This window comes from Dermacentor variabilis, chromosome 4 (genome assembly GCF_050947875.1).
Source record: "Dermacentor variabilis isolate Ectoservices chromosome 4, ASM5094787v1, whole genome shotgun sequence".
NCBI lineage: Eukaryota > Metazoa > Arthropoda > Arachnida > Ixodida > Ixodidae > Dermacentor > Dermacentor variabilis.
Window position 1 is genome coordinate 76,807,891 of NC_134571.1, and position 20,780 is coordinate 76,828,670.

The following is a 20,780-nucleotide window of genomic DNA, read 5'->3' on the forward strand; positions in this document are numbered from 1 at the left end:
ATGTATGGCATACCTGATTAATTCAAGCAGGCTAGGTGAATGTTCGTCAAAGTTCAAAGGGAATGACATTAAATCATCATCATAATCATTATTATCCTATCTTGCCATTTAAAACTCGATGTGACATCCGCACCGCGTAGCCTCGATACGTGCAAACCTTGTATTGCAGTTCTGCTATATTTATCCGGGTGTGCCGACATGCAGCAGTTGCATGCTGCGTGTAGCTGGACCTGACTGACTCGAGCTGGCTTAATCTCTATTTGTCACGACCCCGTTTTGATTGGGATGCAAATAAACCATCAATATCATCATCATCAACAACCACAGCAATGTACCATGCCACGGGTCAAGGGATATGACATGTGCGCCAAGTAGTCTTAATACTTGTGTTTACTCTTCAGTACACGTAATGACTTTCGTGCGTGTAGTACGTGTAGAGAGTCTCTGCTAAAGGGTGCGGTTCCAAATTTCTCGACTACGAATGGTTACGTGTACATTTGCCGGCGTATCTTCCGAAGCTCAACGCCGATCGGATCATCTTTGGTGGTCATCCACCTTCACAGAGTAGAATGGCTGATGATATTCATTCTTAGCGGAGCGCTGCGCGTTTTACTTTTTTACCTATTACTTCTGTTCCCCCCCCCCTCTTCTAAATGACAAACATTGTGATAAGTTTAAATAATCTTTAAAAAGAATCAGTGCCTTTCCACTCAGGGGAGAAGGATGACCAGCGAAGCTGTGTATATGGGCCCCTTAATGGTGCACTGCACCTCCGCCGCGAGTCGGCCAGCCATTGCACTATCTCGTGATCGGCCCACGTATGGGGAGTGCTTAACGCCTGCTTCACCTCCACCGCAGGTCAACCCGACATTGCACTGTCTTCGTGATCGCCCTACGCATGGGGTGTGCCTAACGCCTGCTTCACCTCTGCTACGGGCCGGCCCGGCATTGCACTATCTTCGGTATCGCCCACGTATGGGGAGTTTTGTGTCTACACACGGACACGATCCTGGAGAAACTAGCCGCTAACAGCTTCGCTGTAATAATATTAAGGTGAGAGCGTTAAGTGGCTCATACCCCTGATGGAGTGGAAAACGCGGCGTGCGGTACAGAAATGCATGTGAGCTCGCCTCGCGCTGAGACGCGCGCGCGCCATTGCCCGCACGTGCGTCGTCGTCTGCTTCCACAGCTGGCTCTGACGCCGCTCATCACGACAGCATCCCCATACTGCCCCTCGCGTTCGTGCCACTGCTTTCGCGTTCGTCGTCGTCTTCTTACGAAGCTGGCACTGACGTCGCCTATCGTGCGAAAAGAGAAAGCCAAATTAAGATAAAGTTAAATCAGGCATTCGAACCAATGACCTTCAGTGGGAACCGAACCGAGCGCCCTTAGTGTTAAAGCGAAGGTAATTAAGGAAAAATTAGTTAATATGTAGAGTTATTAGGGCACTCGAACCCACGGCCTTTGATGGGAGTCGCACCCTCAGCCTTTGGCGTTAATTAGGGCGAATAAAGGCACAGTTAATTGAGGTAGCCTCAATTAAGGCACTAGAACCAAAGACCTCTGATGAGAAAAAACAATTAAAGAATTGTGGGGGGTTCAACGTGGTTTGAACCTGAATGTACGAGCGAAAGAGCTGTTAAGCACGGTTAGGCATGGTTCTTCACTGCTTCTTCCCAGCCAGCTATATATGCAGGGTGTTATAACAGCCTGGCACCTGGCAAAGAGTTTACGCGCTCGCACGTGCGCGTGCTTCATCCATGGCGAGACTGAGTGAACAAGCGCCGCCGTAGCGTTGCCGAAGCAGCTGCCACGTGGTGACGCAGCGGCGAGGCTTTAGAGCAAGCGCAGCTGCGACGTCTCTCCGCAGCGGATCACGTGGCATAATGCCACAGGCACTCTGGCGGCTCAAGATAATTGCGACGCGATGAATAACCTTGAGATACATGGCATAGTAGAGCTTTCGCACTAATAAGAAGTAACAACGCATTCGAATGAGGATGTCAAGTTATTAAATGACTGTCTCTTGAGCGCGCAGGCTTTCGCCTTCACCCTCTTTGGCATATGCTAAAGTGACTGCAAAATTTTAAAAGAAACTCCCCATACGTGGGCCGATCCTGAAAATAGTGCAGTAGCGCACCACGCCGGTGGTGAAGCCGACGTGAAGCACGTCCCATACGTGTGCCGATCCTGAACGCAGTGCCCTACGCTGCAGGTGCAGTTCGCCATTAAGGGTCCCACGTAGACAATTTCACTGGTCATCCTTCTTCACAGAGTAGAAGGACACTGAGATTCTTCTTTTTGATTGTCCAACTTGCAACCAGTGGTCCCGCCATGGCGAGGTACCACTGACGCATTACCAAAAAGCAGATAACCACAAACACCGGCGGCCCTCGGGCCACCGGGGATGCAAGAGGTTTGCAACAAGAACTGTTCTGTTCCCCCGATCATTTGACTACTTCTTCACGCTGCTTTTTAGATGGTGTTTTACAGCGAACGCGTTAAGGGGAGTGAGCCAACGGTGCCCGTGCAGCGGAGAAGGACGGTGCGAGTCCGGCGTGGTTGGTGTCAAAATTCATGTGCCATAATCTCGAGTTTTCGTTTTGGAGCACATTTATCAATATATTGAAATATATGGTGTCTTGGTGCTTACCTCATTTCAACAGAGAACCACTTATTTGTGCGAAATGCTTAGCCACCAATTCTTAATTTTTGTTTGTTCTGTCGCGTCTTACCGGCTCCAGGTCGCAGGTCAGCTAGTAGTTTGTACTGCTGCAGCGCTGAAAAAAGGCGGACGCAAATTTGAAATCTGAAAGTCGTGCTGAAACAGTTGGACGACCGGCCTCACTCGAAAGAAAGAATTTTGAAACATGGACGCTTCTTAAAGGGACACTAAAGAGAAAAATTATTTCTTCTGCATCAGTAAATTACCTTTCTACGACACCAAAACCACCACTCTTAGCACGATAAGATGCTTGGTAAATCAAAAAAGCGCAAGAACAAAATACGAGTGGCGACGCCTCGTTAAAGTTACCACACCTGGTCGTTGTGACGTCATGGATTTTGATGGCATCTTCTAGGGCCTTCTTAATTATATAGCGGTACAGATTGACTACATCGCGTTCTAAAGGAACCAAATATTAGGCACGGAAAGTTTCGGGAACTTTTACTCAGCCAACGCGACCCAATGCGAAAACATACTTTGGAAGCCCTGACGTCACAATGACGTACATGCGTCGGGGTTTCGGCGCGAAATTCAAATACTGATACTTCTACCTTCATTTTCTCATCTAATAATTAAACTATTATATTGAAATGACTGCCTGCAGGGCTCTCGAACAATGCTTTATTAGTCTAAACTGATTTATTGTTTCGCTTTAGTGTCCCTTTAAGATCAAAAGGCCGTGCAAGCGCTACTGCGCTTCTTAAGATAGACCAGCCTATGTGAACGCCTGTGATTGGAACGGCTTTTCTGTTACCCGTCTCCCTTTCTTTTTTTTTCTCTTTTGCTGTTCCTTTTTTCCTCCTCGCTCCTTGTCGTCTTTACAACCCCTATATCCCTCACCTCAGTTCAGGGTAGCAAACTGGAAACTCACCTCAGGTTAACTTCCATGCCTCTCCTCCTCTCTTTCTCTTGAAATTTGGGGGTGAGACAACTGAAATTAGGGGGTATACTTACCCATACTTAGACAACTCCAGTGTAGCCTCTGCATGCTTTTTAGAAATGAAGAGCATAAAATTAGCACAGTAATATTCACTTAAGTCTGGCAGCGACGCAAGGAACACGCGATTTTCCTTGGTTTTGTTAAACCCTTGTAGATTGCCAGGGGAAGTACAAGATGTCTGTCTTAAGCACAGTGGATCGAATGTACAAATGGCCCTATACTCAAAATGTGCAGTGTGTTAACAGTCAGAAACACAAAAACATCGAACAACAGTTGTTGTTCGGCGAGGTATCCAAGACCTATTTGAACCTGGTAGATAAAGCGCACTACTCATTAAGCAGTCAATGGTTTATTAATGAAGGACCGTCTCCGTGTAATGTACTTGCCCGGCACTTAATTGCGGTTGGATTTTCTTGTCTTGGGGGAAACTTCTAGAAACCAGAGAGGACCAGTGACTGTCGATTTCAAGAACGTGTAGTGTAGTCAAAGATCTTCTGGAGGTACAGCACCTATTATTTTCTAGGGAAGAAAGAATTTCTTAAGTAGTTATCGTGCCCATTCGTCGAACTAACACATGGCAGAGAGCGATTGATAGCTACCCCGATTGAAGGGCTTCGAAGAACTTGATGTATACATTGTATGTGCCCTAGATGTAATAGGGCCACGGAACCTGCTCTAAATGTTAAACATATGCACATAAACATATGCCTTTACCTTTGAACTTGTCTTTGGGAACCCGTCTGATATATACCTGAGTTACGAATAATACATTCTTTTTTTTGGCCTCGATAGTACCGCTTGTCGCTGTTTTTGAGGCACCATAGCCTCCGTGATTGCCGTCACTAAGAAATGAAACTGCTTACCACTCACTTTATAAGGTAGCTGACCCCCCCCCCCCCCCCAATATGCAGAATGGTGCCACGAACACTTAATATAAACTCAAGCATCAAATACTTACGTATCTAAAATTTTCTTGAACGATTATTTACTCTTATCGCAATGTTTGTCATTTGGAAAAGAATGGATAGAGCAGTAATGTGTAAAAAGCACAAAAGAGCAGCGTTCCTCGCCAAGTAATAAAATTAGGCATTTACTGCGGTGCTTTCTATTTAACGAGTTAGAAAAGGCGGGGATGCGTCCTCCCTACAACGCTGGCACACATGACTTTTCTATATAAAGGAAGGCAAACTTGAAATAACCAGTTATATTGTAATGAGCACAATAAATAAAAAAAACGCAAAAACACACAAAATATGCGCTGAATAACAAAAAAAAAGGCCGAAAAGTACTGAGCAGTAAGTGGGTTACAAATATTAGTGTAATGTGTTTGATTGTAAAGTAATATGACTGTAATGCAAAACGAAGTAAGAAGTAGTTTGTAAACTGCTTATATGCTTCTATATATATATATATATATATATATATATATATATATATATATATATATATGCTTAAATGTTTATATAACGCTGTATCATGATTAGCAGCAGCAACCTTTTTTATGTCCACTGCAGGAGGAAGCCCTCTGTCTACGATCTCCTATTGCCCCTGTCCTGCGCCAAACGATTCCAACTTGCACCTGCAAATTTTCTAATTTCATCACCCCACCTAGTTTAATGCGGTCGTTGACTGCGCTTCCCATGGCACTCATTCTGTAACTATAATGGTCCATCGGTTATCTATCCTGCGCATTACATGGCCTGCCCAGTTCCATTTTTCTTCTCTCAGTTTCAATTAGAATATCGGCTATCTCCGTTTGCTCTCTGATCCCCACCCCTCTCTTCCGGTCTCTTAACGTTAACGTAACATTCTTCGTTCCATCGTCATTTGCGCGGTCCTTAACTTGTTCTAGAACTTCTTTGTCAACCTCCAAATTTCAGTCCCATATGTTAGCAGCGGTAGAATGCATTGATTGTACACCTTTCTTTCCAATCGTAGTGGTAAGTTTCCAGTCAGGATTGGCAATGTCTGTCGTACGCAGTCCAACCTATTTTCATTCTTTTGTAAATTTCCTTCTCATGATTAGGTTCCCCTGTGACTAGGTGACCTATAGTCGGTTACAGCTTTAGAAGAAAGCGGCGTTTACTCCTCCAAGGCGGATTCACACGAGCCGCCACCAATGGGCGCACCCTCTGCACTGACCCCACCGATGGAGAAGATGGCCGCCCGCGCTTCGAACTGAGCCGAGTCGCGTCAGTCGCGTCCATCAGCCCCTCGTCAGAGTGAATTCGCAAAGTTTTTGCGGTATCCTACCATACCGGAAATATTATTGCGAGCCTACAATACACTATTTGTGCCGCATGCGTTTATTCTGAGCCGTGATCCGGCGACGAAAGATTGCAGCGAGCATCGCGTCAGTCTTGTGTGTCTGCCCCTATGCGCGGGGTTGTCAGGAGCCGCTTGGCGACGACAGCTCAAAGCCTCCCGCTCCCGCTCAAGGCTCAGAGAAGACGGCCTGGCCACGCTCTCATCCATGGCCAAGTTCGCACTGACTAGGCGAGCGCGGCGCTCCTCTTAGCCAGGCGCGCGGCGAGCCACGTGATGCGTTTCCGAGGCTACGGCGTAGCTGCGGTCAAATGAAGATCAAATTGCTGGCGACGGCGAAACGCAGCTCGACGCGGTTAGTAAAGCTTTCGCTTTACAAGTAAACGGCGTGCTCGCCTCGCGCAGAAACGCGCTCGTACCGCTGTGCACGTTCGTCGTCGTCGTCGTCTTCCACAGCGGGCTCCGCTGCCGCTTTTCATGGCAGCGTTCCCATACTGCCCCTCGCGCTTGTGCCCCTGCTCTCGCGTTCGTCCTCGTCGTCTTTCGCAGCGGGCTCTGAAGCCGCTGATCATTCGAAAAAAAGGCAAATTAAGATAGAGTTAATTCATGCACTCGAACCCAGGACCTTAGTGTTAAGGCGAAGTTAATTAAGGTACAGTTAGTTAATATATAGTTAATAAGGCACTCGAACCGAACTTTGGTGGGAGTTGAAGGCACGACCTTTGGTGTTAATTAGAGCGAAGTTAATAAAGGCACAGTTAAGAAAGGTAGCACCAATTGGGGCACTCGAACCCTTGACCTTTGGTAGGACAAAATAATAAGAAGTAACGACGCATTCGAGTAAGGATGTCAAGTAATATAAAGAATGTCTCTTGAACGGTCGCGGTGCCCCAACCCACTAACTTGCCGGACGCGAATCGTTCTGGTTCGAAATAAAGTGCTCACTGTTGAGCGCGTAGGCTTTCGCGTTCACCCTCTTTGGCGTATGCTTAAGTGACTGTCAATTTTTAAGTATGTATTTGCAATTGCATCGCAACGACGGTATGACAACGGACGCATGATAGCGACTCTTTGACGACAACGTTATGACAATGACGACATAATCAAGATTGGATGACAACGTCATTATTACAGTTGAATGAATAAGAAGCATTGTCATCGATGGAGCAACTAGGGTAGTATCCCGACGACGGAATATCGAGAACGGGCTGACGTTACTGAACTGATGATTATGGTAAAACCGCAGCGTGATCTCATGAAAGTTGGAACGACGACAGTGCAACGACCACGACGGCATCACAAACACAGAGCGAATGGCTCGAACTATTAGACAACTTGGTTCACCGAGCCAGCGTCTATAGAAAGTGGAGGGGACGCGCGACACTCACGCGTCGCCTGATGTTGTTTTACCCGCATGAATCCTGTAATGCGGCTTCGCCGCGTGGCTTTAAGGCGGTGGTCAGTGTGGTTGCAGAGTAGTTCGACGGCACGAGTGTTGCGCTGCTGACGCCACCTAACGGCGCGGCTACTTGGGCACAAAAGGGTGGCTGTTCCTCTTTGGCTCGGGGCTCGGCAAGCGGCGATCCATGCTTCTGCGAGATCGTCTCGCGAGGCCTAGGAGCAGGACACCTGAATGAAAGAACGCGATCGTTCGAACGCGCCACCGTTCGCATGATCGCACATGCGAACGACCAGGCGTTCGTGTCCAGCATGAGCTGAACATATTCGCTCGGTATCCGGTCGCGCCGAGTCAGACTTCCTCGATTTCTCGCGCGCCCATCGGCATGTTCTGTGGATAGTAATTCGACTAGCAGGCATTGGTGCATGAAAGGTGCAATAAATGCCCGTGTGAATGTTTGCACTACTGTGTTGTCGTTTCCTTGTCCCAAGAGCACGTTTGAGACCCCCACAAAATTATGGAGACTATGGCATGACGAGTCACATCACGAAGCTGGAATGGCGACAATGGAAAGACCACGACGGCATCACGACACAGACAGACAGACAGACAGACAGACAGACAGACAGACATTCAGACAGACAGACGGACGGACGGATGGGCGGACAGAGAAAAAAATTAAATTATGGGGTGTTACGTGCCAAAACCACTTTCTGATTATGAGGCACGCCGTAGTGGAGGACTCCGAAAATTTCGACCACCTGGGGATCTTTAACGTGCACCTAAATCTAAGTACACGAGTGTTTTCGCCTCCATCGAAATGCGGCCGCCATGGCCGGGATTCGATCCCGCGACCTCGTGCTCAGCAGCCTAACACCATAGCCACTGAGCAACCACGGCGGGTAGACAGACAGACAGACAGACAGACAGACAGACAGACAGACAGACAGACAGACAGACAGACAGACAGACAGACAGACAGACAGACAGACGGATAGATAGATAGATAGATAGATAGATAGATAGATAGATAGATAGATAGATAGATAGATAGATAGATAGATAGATAGATAGATAGATAGATAGATAGATAGATAGATAGATAGATAGATACGAACAATGCTAATAGCATTAATATAAATTAGGTACCCTGCTGCTTGACCAGACTCGTGACAGCTACCATCTCCTGCCAGCCACAGATCATGGCTTCGCTAGCGTCGAGCAACTCTGTCCTTCTTCTTATTTTTTTATTGTGTCATGCGCATCCAGTGATCCCTCCAAGGCGAGGTACTACTGATGCATTACCGAAAAGCAAATAACGACAAACACCGTCGGCCCTCGGGCCATCGGGAATGCATGAGATTTGCAACAGGAACTGTTCTGTTTCCCCGGTCATTTGACGATTTCTTCACGCTGCTTTTTACATGGGTGTTTTACAGCGAACCTGTTAAGGGGAGTTACACATCGGTGCTTGTGGGGCGGTGAAGAATGGCGTGAGGCCGGCGTGGTCGGTACCGATCTCGACTTTTCATTTTGAAGCATATTTATCATTAATCATTAGATACAGGGCGGTTTAGCGAACACTCAAAAATCTTTAAAGGTTGCCTGTCGCAGATATCACAATTTTAGCTCATGGGCTGGTCTACTCGAAGCGGCGGACACTACTTGCACAAGAAATTGAAACGCAAAATTGAATTATTAACAAAAGCTCACTAATTAACTTTCTAAGGAATTACCTTATGGCCCATATAGCAATTTAGAAATTCTAGCCGCCGAGTTCGCAATGCGGATCTACTTTGAACGAATTCTCAACATGACACCAGCATCGAGACATTAATTCCCGAACTTTGCGGAGCAATGCGTTCGCGTTCCAATTATCTGTTAACAAAACGTCGTTTTATGCTTGAAGCACACAGCATTTCATTGTTGAATTACATCATAATACATACGATACATGCTTATTCTGTTCATGTCAATTACATTTTTTGTAGAAGATTACTCGAGTAGACACTGATGCTATATATACATTTCGCTCTAGTAAGTTCCATAGAAAACTCTCTGAATTGTCTTACATAAACGCACGAACGTGTCAAAACACTTAATCTTAACATGTACAAGGGGGCGAAATAAACGAGGACATACTTACACATATCTCTCCTTCTACACACCTTCTACAAAATGAATTAGTGTACCTTGCAAGCAGCATAGATTGTTAGTTCGCGTTTGTGCACTCTCGTCTTATAGCTTTCTTTGTGTCTGTGCGTTTTATATCGCAGTAGCGCGTTCCAATCATTCAACACCACAGGTCCTTGTGGTGCGCGTTCAATGCGTCTTTATCTCCTTGTTCACTTCGCCGCTATTGCAAACGTTAAATATATGCAGATCATGCAGTGTCTCAGTGCGATTGCTAAATGCGTGCACACGCATGGGTCGCATGATTAATTCTGACCCTCTCGTCCTTCGTTTGATTCTGGGAGCTCGCGTCTCGAGAAGGTTTGAACACTCATTGGCATTAGAACACTTATATACATCTCTTTCGACCCCTAAGTACGACAAGAGAAACCTTAGACTATCGGTATCCTTTATGATTTCTAGACCGCAGCGGGGCATCTGGATGAGCGATGCTTCGCGGAAAATGCTCATGGATTCGTTGCGAGGAAATGCTGCAACAGTGGCCAGGGAATTAACGGACGAGTTAGGTAGCACCGCCATATGAAGTGTAAGGCGGAGGCCAGACATCCAGGAACGCTGCTACATAGAAGTGTTTTTCCGAGCGTGAAAGAAGCCTGCGAAAACACGCAAAGTGCCTCGAGCAGCCAGCCATTTGCGCGGCAATTTTGTGTGCATTTGCGGGCTTCTTTCATGCTTGGGAAAACATCTTTATGTAGCACATATTGAGCAACAGAAAGCTGTATCGGGAATTTTTCATGCCGCTCTACAATTTTCTCATTGACACTTTTCATATAATTATAATATTTAAAAGTTGGTTAACTAATTAAGACTAATTATGTAATTAGGTGGAATGTGAAAAATGTGGTTTGAATATCTCCAACTGACGGCAAGCAAAAACATTACCTTTGTTCGGTCCAGCTGCGTGGCATTCAGATATTTTTAAACTCTGACTAAGGTGAGCTGGGACACCCTGTATAGCTGATGGGTTTATGCTATAGTCATCTCCCTAACAGGGCGTCCCAGCCAACTTTAGCCATAGTTTAAAAATATGCCTATGCACTCTAAGACGATGCGACCAAATGCATGTTGTTGACTATTGTATGGAGTAAGTCACACTATTTTCTATACTCGGCTTAATTGCATAATTAGTCAAGATTAACTGTGTGTCGGCCTAGTTGGAACAGATTCATATTTAGAAAAAGCTTCTTGTGCGCAACACAAACAGGGACAAGGAAAAGGAGGAGCACACACTTGTGTTGCTCCTTTTCTTTGTCCCTGTTTGTTTTGCGTACAAAAAGTTTTTTCTAAAAATGAATCACGATTAATTCCCCCACTTCGGAAGAAACTAAGTTATACAAAAAATTCCGTTTAGAAATTCGCAGAGCGCTTTGCAAAAAGTCCTATTAAACAGTCTCTAACTTTCTATCTATTGGGCATTAGTATTTTTCCACTTACTGCAGATGCCGCCGAAGTACAAAAATATACCACGTGACATGGCCGCTAGCGCGCCGTGATTTCAGCGCTCCCAAACGCTCCACGTACAAACGAACATAGCAGTTAGCCGGTTACGCTAAATGCTATTCCCATTAGGGAATTTCGGCCTTCCTCTTATTGAGTCAGCAATTATATAGACGCTCCAGGAGCATTTCTGTCGTCGGCGTCACCGTGAGGTTTCTTATAAGCCTAACGGTGACAAAATCGGCGCCGCGAACCGTATGCTACATGTACGAGTGAAAACGTGCAAGGGGCGAGCCCGCAATCATGGCTCAATTTCGCACACGCAAGCGAGGAGGAAGCGCGCCGTCTTCCGTCGCGCGTAAGGTTTCGGGGGGAGAAGAGGAAGGGGGGCGCGCTTCGGCCTCCACGGCCCCAACCCACTGGCCGCCCTGCTTCCAGCTTTGATCCCCCCGCTACCGCTCCGGTGCCCCTGAGATCCTGCACCGCCTGCTTTAATATAACCTCAGGTGCTCTCCTGAGGCCTCCGTTTGCCGGTTACATGTGCGCTCCTGGAGCAGTGCTTGAAAAAAAAAATACAATCTATCGTCGCGACTAACAAAGTGACCCGCGACTTATACAAAATCAGTCAGTACCTTGCCCCTTCAGAGACAGTGATCACCAAATGGGGCGTCCGTGCCCACTGCCTCACCGCGCGGGCAGTAACAAACTCGACCCCTCTCCGCCATGCCGGCATGCCTAGGGACAAACGCACGCTACTCGCGCAAAGCAACATCTCCACCGTAGTGTCTAGGCAGAGTCACATATTCAAGGAGCAAAGGCCCCCAGATTTTCTCTCTCGCACCTGCTCTTACTCGCTCCTGCGCAGAAACATCGAGCACCGTCAAAAGCGCCACGCCCCGCTGTACCTACTAACAATTGTAAAAATGCCGCCCGGGCCGCTGTATCTTGAAAGTCATCTGCGACGGGTATAGAGTCCGCCACTCACTGTGTTTTCGCGCCATAGTTCGCACTGATGCGAGGGGCAGCACGAAGGTCAATTCGCTCGCTGCTGCTGCCGCGCTTCCGGACTCCAGCGTTTTGAGTGCGAATTTCCGCGGTCACCGAGTGAGATGTGTTCATGTTTGCTTGTGCGTGGGTGACACCATGCTTGTTAATTTAGGTGGTATGCCTATGCTTACAAGTTTACACGGCTGATAAAACTACTATCCTTACTTCGTAAGCTGTCCACTAATTTGCTATCGCAATCGATGGTTCGCCTTTAGGACGAAACTGGATCTTTTTTTTTTAACATAACCATTTGGGAGGTTATACGGAAGTTTATGTTCATAGCTGCGCGGAGCGTTCAAGCATTCACAGAGTGCGCCCTTCTGGAACGTGCTGCAAAGATAGCCTCCCTGACCCTGTCGTAGTGTGGACAGCCACATCGACTCGACGTCGCGAAAAGAACTAATGTCAAATTTTCATTGTTTCCAAAGTAAATTCCCTAATCGTACGACCGTAAAAAATAAACCGCCATCGCAAGTGGACAAGTGTTACTCATGGCCAACGCTAAATGCTGTGTCGCCATCTTGTAGAAAGAAATCGAAACGCTCTTTTTGCTCAGAACAGACAGCTTATTTCACTGAAATCGCTAGATCATGGATTACCCAACAATTTGTCCTCGTGGTAAGATAAAGCAAAGCGAAGGTTTAGTTTGCCCATGTTTCTTTCTGTCATGACGAAGAGCAAATAGCAAGAGCGACTAGAAATCGAAGCGGGAAGCCTTGGTGCTACCATGTAGTTACGCAATCACGGTAATCAACGTATGGCGCCGAGAGGACTTCCACGAGGGAAACACGCAATGCTCGCAACGCTTGCAGCGACCGTAAAGCAAGCACCATGGTCTCTTGTGTGCGTGAGCACCTGCACACACACAAGATCGTTTAGCGTCGCGCGTAGCGTTGCGTTTGGCGCATGCGCAGCTCTGGTTCCGCTGTAATCTTGAGTACACAAAAATCGTGCGGAGGCTAAAGTTTTCATAAAATTAAATTTCACACATCACGTATCTCTTTGTATAACATATTTATTCAAACGTTTCGATAAAGCTTCGCGTAACGATGATTCCAATATAGGTACGTTCCACTTGCTGTGAATTTTACCCCATTTAGGGCCCTCCTCTTTCTCAGTGACCTTTCATTTCCATTACCGATTTCCCCAGCGTAGCGTCGGCAGTCAGTAATGACACTGGCTAACCTCCATATATTTCCGTCACTCTATACCTCCTTCTCACTCAATTATATCACCACTAACTGCATAGCTGTTTATGTGGTTAATGCTTTCGTGAAAATAAAAGCATACTTAACTACAACTGACATGAGCAATGCAAAAAAAAAAATCACGGTTTGGTGGAGAATGGTTCTTACTAATCATATAAAGGTTCTGGAGCGAACTGTTAATGCTTTTGCGGCTCGTTGTGAATTGTTTCGGAGTGAAGCGCACGGTGTTGTTTGTTGTTGTCGTGACACGCAGTGACCCAATTTGGTATCGAAGAGATTCATTGAACATCGACACATGCTCAGTGGCACATAGCCAGGGGCCCCAGGGGCGCATGCCCATTCACATTCGGTAGCGTACCACATTTTTTCTTTGTTTTTTTGATGCACTGCCTTCGGTATCGCCCCACGAACATGACCACATAGTCGCTGCATAAAGCTGGGTAGAACTCACTAAGAATTCCTCGCATTAAAAGGCATTACCTGATTGGTCTCCTCGCCGCGTCACACAAGCGCTGTATGGTTACGCTGTATGTGGCGACTGTCGATGGTAACAGAACTGCAGACCGCACAGCCCTCACCGTTGCTCTGCGGCTCCCCTACAAAGCCAGCGTGCCCACACTTCACTCCCCTGCCCGGCCTAGTTTTGTGCGCCTGTCTTTACGAAAAAGAACACAAAGGCGCTGGTAACTTTCGCGATTCTTCACGTAGCTGTATTCCAATGATTGATTACCGGCGTCAAAGCCCACGTTGCGCAACATCAACGCTTTGTCCTGTTTCAACATCAGCGCTGCGCTCCTCTCAAGTCCATGCTTTCGCTTGTTTCCATAAGTTTGTTATTACAAAGTTTGCCCTCCTTTAGTAACCGTCATTTCCTTTTTCTTTTGTCGCCCCCACCATCCATGTTTTTTTTGTTTTTTGCCCCTGTGCAGTATGAACGGCCACATGCTGCTTTCACCACGCGTGTTTTTAACGGCGAAACTTTTTTTATTACAAAGCACCCATCCTGCGCGACCCTTCTGGGATATATAGCCCATGAAGGCGCTGAGATGGAGACTGACGATCGGCCAGGCGCTATCACTGGCGTGCCACGAGGACGTGCGATCCACTGTAGTAATAATACATTTCTCGGTGGCGCTTCAAGGACAGAAAAACAACAAAGCAGCCGTGTTACTAAAACAACTGAATGAAATGGTGGGGTATCAGATTCGACTGCTGGGACTGGTCGAGTTTTTCTATTGCGAAGTTTGCATTTTGAAGACACTGATAGGGTTCTCTTTGTAGTATTCAGCTACATGATGAATGGCAGTTTCCTTTACTTGGCTTTTTTTTTGTTCACCTGCGTCTTTATACCGTGGTATGTAGGCAGCACTCATTGCACTTGCCAACGTAGGCTTTAGTGCCTCTAGTTTTCGCTTTCACCATTACCTAGTGTTTTTGAAAGCTATCGAGGCAAATAGCACAAGAATATTATTTCCTCTGTTAGCCGCTTGCCGCACCAGCCGGCGCTACTTCAGTGACCTTACATGTCAGGTAATTACAGAGCCTTACGTCATTACGTCAATAAACTGCTAATGAATGTGCTTCATTTTGCAAAAATGAAACGTGAGCGACGTTGGTTAATAGTCCAAGCCCACATTTCCTGAGACGATATCACTCAATAAACCGGAACGGGTGGACAACAAAATGCTGGCCGCCAGATTGTCTATCGCGAATCTAAACTCACCGATGAGAAATAACTAATGTCATTCCCGCGCTTTTGTCTTGGCTCAAGCGGTCGTTAAAAAATAAAAAAAACAAGAGCTAACTAGAAAAAGAACACCTTCGTGGAACAGTTCTTCTTTGCTTTAATGGCCATGTATACAGTGTAAATATGGCACTGGGTAAGCATGTCTTTGGTGCTTTCATACATGGGCGTAAGCAAATACGCGTCGTGAATTTGAATTTGTCACAACTCATATAGCATATAGCAAATATATAGCATATAGCATATAGCGATAGCATATAGCTATAGCATATAGCATATAGCATATAGCTTATAGCATATAGCATATAGCATATAGCATAGCGTATAGCATATAGCAAATACGCGTCGGGATAGTGAATTTGCCACAACTGGCAAAAGAGAAAGAGGAGATGGAAGAAAAGGCAAAAATGGAGGTTAACTAGACTCTGTCCACTTTGCTTCCCTACACATGCGGAGGGGGGGGGGGGCAGTGAAAGAGAGAAATAAGACTATTGATAGGTCAGTGGCACGTACTGTACAAGGTGCAGAATGTCCACAGCCGGGTATTCAAGTCGGTCGCCTTCAGGCGCTGTAAGAAAGTTCGTGTGGTTTTCTGGGCGGATGAACTGAAAGGCCAAGCTCCTAGAACAGTTGATTCGGTAAAAGGCCGATCGTCAACTCTAATCAAGGTACACTGGACAGTCTGGTTCACAAGTAAAAGCAAGCAGTAAGAGGGCCGCCGATGTCAATAGACAACTGCAGCGAGCAAGAATTGTTCTGTAGAAAAAGTTTTACCGTGAAGAGGACAAGCGTTGGCAAGGAGCAGCCGCTACTGGAAATATACGAATACAACGACCAGAAGAGGTCAACGCTTAGCTCCAGCAACAGGTCTCGGGCACAGGTCAATACGAAGTGCCAGCCGCACTTAGCTCAGGAAGACAACAGACCAGCCTTACTCCTGGGTAAGAAAATCCAGCCACAAGAAACTGAAAGCCAAGAGAATGCCGCACTTTCACGGAACTTGGAATTCAAGAACTCATGCAAAGAAAATTCATTTGCTGTGATTTCTACCTCTACAATCACCTGTACTTTCTTGAAAATCTCACACAGGCGTGAGTCCAGGCCCGTGTCACCTAGGAAACGTGAAAGTGCACGCATTGTCTCTGTAGTCTGCCAACTCTGTGGCCACGCGCCTAGCAAGAGGTCCTCCGACAGTGGTCCATTGTGGAAATGTCTCAATGTATCTGCCAATGTCAGTCTCCTCGTTCCTCCCATTATCATCCTCCATTGTGACCCTTTTTCTTCCCCTCTTCCCCTTCCCTTACGTAGAGTAGCAGGCCAGATGCTCCATTATCCGGCCGACCTATCTACATTTTCCAATCATTAAAATACTTCTTCTTGAAAATCTGATTGTGTGCGCGGAGTAGGTGTGCGTTTTTCCGCAAGATGCATGCCCCAGCGAATCAGGGGCAGCAGTTATAGGGTGCCGGGTCTGTTTGAATGCGTCCGCGTTCAAAGACTGCAAGGTTTCAACGATTTCGAGGAGCGACTAGCCTACGGGCCTGGCATTATCGCCATGCGTTTACTCTTTCAATGGGACCGCATGCCGCCTTTGAAGGGGATGGATTTTAGGGGCCCACAAATTCACGACGCAAGAAGTCCAGCACCACGGTGTGATTTCAAATTTCTCTTGGGCATGTTAACCTCAAGCTGTAGACGGAGTCACACTAGAAGCTCTACATTTTTTCTGAACGTTATTTTGTTTTGCAGTTGCCTTCGCGGGGAACTATTTTGCGCGCTCCTACAATCTCTTATCGTTTCACTCAGCATCCTCCCACGCCCACCTCCTCCCTTGTAACAGTGGAAATTCTTAAATTGGATTGGCTGAACCTGAGTTGTGATCCTCAACGTACGATTGCATGCACCACCCGAGCTTTATGGAAAGCTGTATGGTGTAGCCGGCTTCAGCATGTCGTCCGCCTGTTGCGAGTGAATTCAGTTCTTTTACCTTGCTCTTGGGTTATCGATTATTTCAGCCTCGTAATGACTGCCAACTGGAGCTTCGTGCCATGAACTGAGCCAGTCGGCTGTACAGCTCAATTTGTAGAGCGACTGCGCTGCTCTTGCTCTGTTTCTGAATTAGACTTTAGGAACGAACATTTTATTTTCATTTTATTCTCAACTATCGATCTTGCTTCTCAAAGAGCCTGTGTAGGGTTCCCGCTATGAGATTGTGTTGTACAGGGCGATGTCATTTTTTTTTTGTTCTTAATTGCGAATACAGAGCTATAAAGAAGGAAATGCAAAACTCCTTTCTGTGTTCATTGCACATTCCTATATGTGTTCTCTCTCCGAATAATATCATTTAGAAGTGAGTGCTGTCCGTGTTGCTTCTTGTCTCTGTCCATGTTTAGTCTCGCGCTCTAATACAATAATTTGTCTCTAGTTTTTCTTTTCAGCAAGAGTTATACAGAGTCTGCAATGACCACTGTTTTCTCGCAGCCCCGCTGACCGCCACGGTTCGCCCCCGGCGCACGCTGGCCACCGAAGGTGCGCCGGCCACCCTCAACTGTACCACCACAGGCCACCCAGTGTCATCGGTGGTGTGGCTTAAGAACGGACAGCCGGTGTCGTCTCGTGTCAAGATGCTCACGCGAGAGACACTGCACATTCCCAATGTGCTACGCGACGACAAGGGCATGTACCAGTGCTTCGCTCTTAACGACTACGACTGGGCTCAGGACACGGCCGAAATCACGCTAGGTGGTGAGTTACAATAATTTTTTGGCCCGCTTAGGACACCATAGTTGGTGCATGCGCGTAGAATGTGACGTGTGTTTAAGCCAACTCAAGGTTTTCAAAGTACACTCTAAAACATTTCACCCCTTAAAGGTGTTGTCTTGTCCCATAGATAACACCAACGCCTTCAGGGCTATACATTTGTTTTATTTCACGTGACAGCGAGCTCTAGCTAAACGTGTGATGAGCAAAGGCGCAGTTGGGTACTGTGCAATACTTTTGACCACCTTGGGCGCCGAAATATATCTGACAAGAGAATTTGACAGCGACACATTTTAAAGTTTACTTAATTCACTTTTCGTGTCGCCTAGGTGTCATAATTTTTACTTGTCTCATGAAGTGGCCAAGCAAGAAAACTTAATTGGTCGTCTCCAACGATTCGATCTTTATCCTTACACGTGAGGGTCTTAGCCATAGAACTAGGAGCCTGGCCTCACAGCTCATCAGCCCAGAAAGGCCCCACGAGCGCTTCGATGGTACATGAAGGCGAAAGGCCTGAGTGCCCGACTTTAGATACGCTGCACCTTTCTTAGTGCGCGTGATTGATCTGGGCTCACATCCGCTCTTTCTCTATTTTGCACCATCATCTGCTTCCCACATTTTGCGGGTTAAACTGCACAATGTATAGTTAGACTCTGCCTTTCCTTCATTTCCTGTCTCTCTCTCTCTCCCTGCACACATCACGAAGAGTTAGTTTTGTTACTCGCCATTGTACCATAGTCTAATTCTTCACCGTCACGACAGCGTAACGATAATTAAACGGAAGTTAATCAACATTTGATTTGTCAGTTGGTTTCATTGGACCAAGATACTTCGAGTTCTTCAAGAAAACGACGAACAATACTGAGCTCGTTGCATTCTTGCACCCGGCTTCCTTAAGACTTGGCATCAGTTAGCTTAAAAATAACACGCATGCCAAGTTAGTATTGCTCTTCTGACATTACTTTCTCTCGTTTCTATCATTTATTATTTGCAGCAACATTTGTAGTAAGGATGAAAGGATGAAGGCAGTAAGATAGGTTTTTTGACTTTTCATCCTTTGTTGTATTTGTCATTTTCATCTCAGTGCCTTCTTCGAGAAGCTTTGTGTTAAATAAAAGTATGTAAGTTCTCATGCAAGCAGAAGCAGGGTGTGGAACCGAAAAATATACTGGTTCGGTTCGAGTTTGGATTCAGCGACCTGCCATTTTGTTTTGGTTCAGATGCGTTCAGTTCAGTTGCAATTTAAATATACACACATATATATAATGGTTCGCGACCCTGTTCAGCGCAGTAAACACTATTCTGCCCTATGGCGAAATGCTGCAGAATGCTATCGACATGTCCACCTGGCGCGTGCTCACGCTTTGCCAGAAAGTTGAAGAAATGGGCTTCCTTGCACGTGAGAGACAGAAAGCTATGTTTTTCTTTTACCTAAACATCAATGAAGTTTAATGTTGTACCGCTAGTGCAGCCACACGCAAGGATGACCATCTTGGGCAGTGCCGTCACAAGAGAGTGCGGCACGCGGTTTCCTTCCATTTTTTCCGTGTTTACTTTTGTTGTCGTCCAACTAAGTACGGGCCAAGCAGCAGAAATTTATAGGGGTGTGCGAATAGCAATAATTTCCAATCGAATCAAGAATACTAGCATTTCATAAAAGCGACCATCCAATATCGAATAGAATATTCAGAACTTCTTAGTGCTCAAAAAACAATTGCGATGAATAATCTCGTAGGGTTTATTCGGCAACAAAAGGCTTGTTTACATTGTTTGATACACGTAAAGCATGATACAGTAACATCCCGTCTGTTGCACGATGGAATTGAAAGTAATTAGGGGTGTGCGAAAAATTCGAAACTTTCGAATAAGGAATCCAATCATGCCATATACGATTCGGTCTTCGAATCGAATAATCTCCATCTATAAACACGAATAGTTTTTGAATAGTTTTTGAATATTTGAAATCGCTAAGCGTGCGCGATAAAGCATAATGTTGCAACAAAACTACGAAACAAATTTATACCTGCGGCCATAGTTGACATAAAACTCCGGAAGTTTCGTAGTAGAGCACGCAAGGTCGCCAGGAACCTGGTTAAACCGATACCATTCGCATTTATCAATGAGTCCAGAATATGCAGATAAACTCCTGAGTTTATCATAATGCTCCATTTATTCTTTTAATCAACAACGCTTCATAATGTAATACGTTATGAGCGAAGCTTTCTAAGTTTGTGAAGGTCATTTTCTGTTAATGATAAGAACAGCTGTTCATTATTCGAAACCTGTTCAAAAGGTATTCGATTTTCGACTCAATTCAGTTCGCTTAATTCTGGCACTGTTCGATTCGTATTCGATTCAGTCTCGAAAAGTGCAATTCGCACAACCTTAAAAGTAATCCAGAAAAGGAACAGGACGTCCAATATAAATGTAGTAAAATGTGTAATGCTCACTGAAAGAGAAAAAGGCAATACTACCGCGCTGCGCATCATTTTGAAGGAATAGAAATATGTTGAGATTGGGCAAATAATAAACTTATTTTTCTAAATCGAAACAACGATTTCATAGGCTACCTAAGAGGAGGAATGCAACTCAACCTCGGGTAACAATTGCGCATAAATTACCTCCTCGGTGTATTTGTTCAGGAACTGGATCGACTGCACAAACGAATATTCGACAACTATTGAATACGTAAATTCTCGAATCCAGACTGTCCTATTTGTATTCAAAACTTCAAGTATTCGCACACACCTGGTAAAAATTATTACTCTTCCGAGACGCATACGGCGAGCGGATTTTTAAATGAAAATTCTCACTGTCCGAACCAAATTATTGTAACGTTTCCTTTCTTCGTAAATGGTACATTCCAATTTAGCTACGTAACACTGCAAACCTAAATAAATAGCTTCGTCCGTGAATATATCGAAAACAAAAGACATTATTAAGTAATATGGCACGTGCGCAAGGATTACAAGTGACAATTTTGAAGTAAAATGACACGAACTAGTCTCAAACATACAAGCAACTTGTTCTCTATGCATCACAAATCAGCTCTAAAGATTGGC

The 20,780-nt window shown here is 45.7% G+C and overlaps 1 protein-coding gene across 2 annotated transcripts in view; it reads left to right on the forward strand.

Annotated features, from left to right (window-relative positions):
* Positions 1-20,780, forward strand: part of LOC142579398 (cell adhesion molecule Dscam1-like) — a 377,301-nt gene that overhangs the window by 256,426 nt on the left and 100,095 nt on the right. For both annotated transcript variants that reach the window (XM_075689534.1, XM_075689535.1), the window contains exon 6: positions 17,440-17,703. In XM_075689534.1, the coding sequence (XP_075545649.1) occupies positions 17,440-17,703 (264 nt within the window). The remainder of the gene's footprint in view (positions 1-17,439; positions 17,704-20,780) is intronic.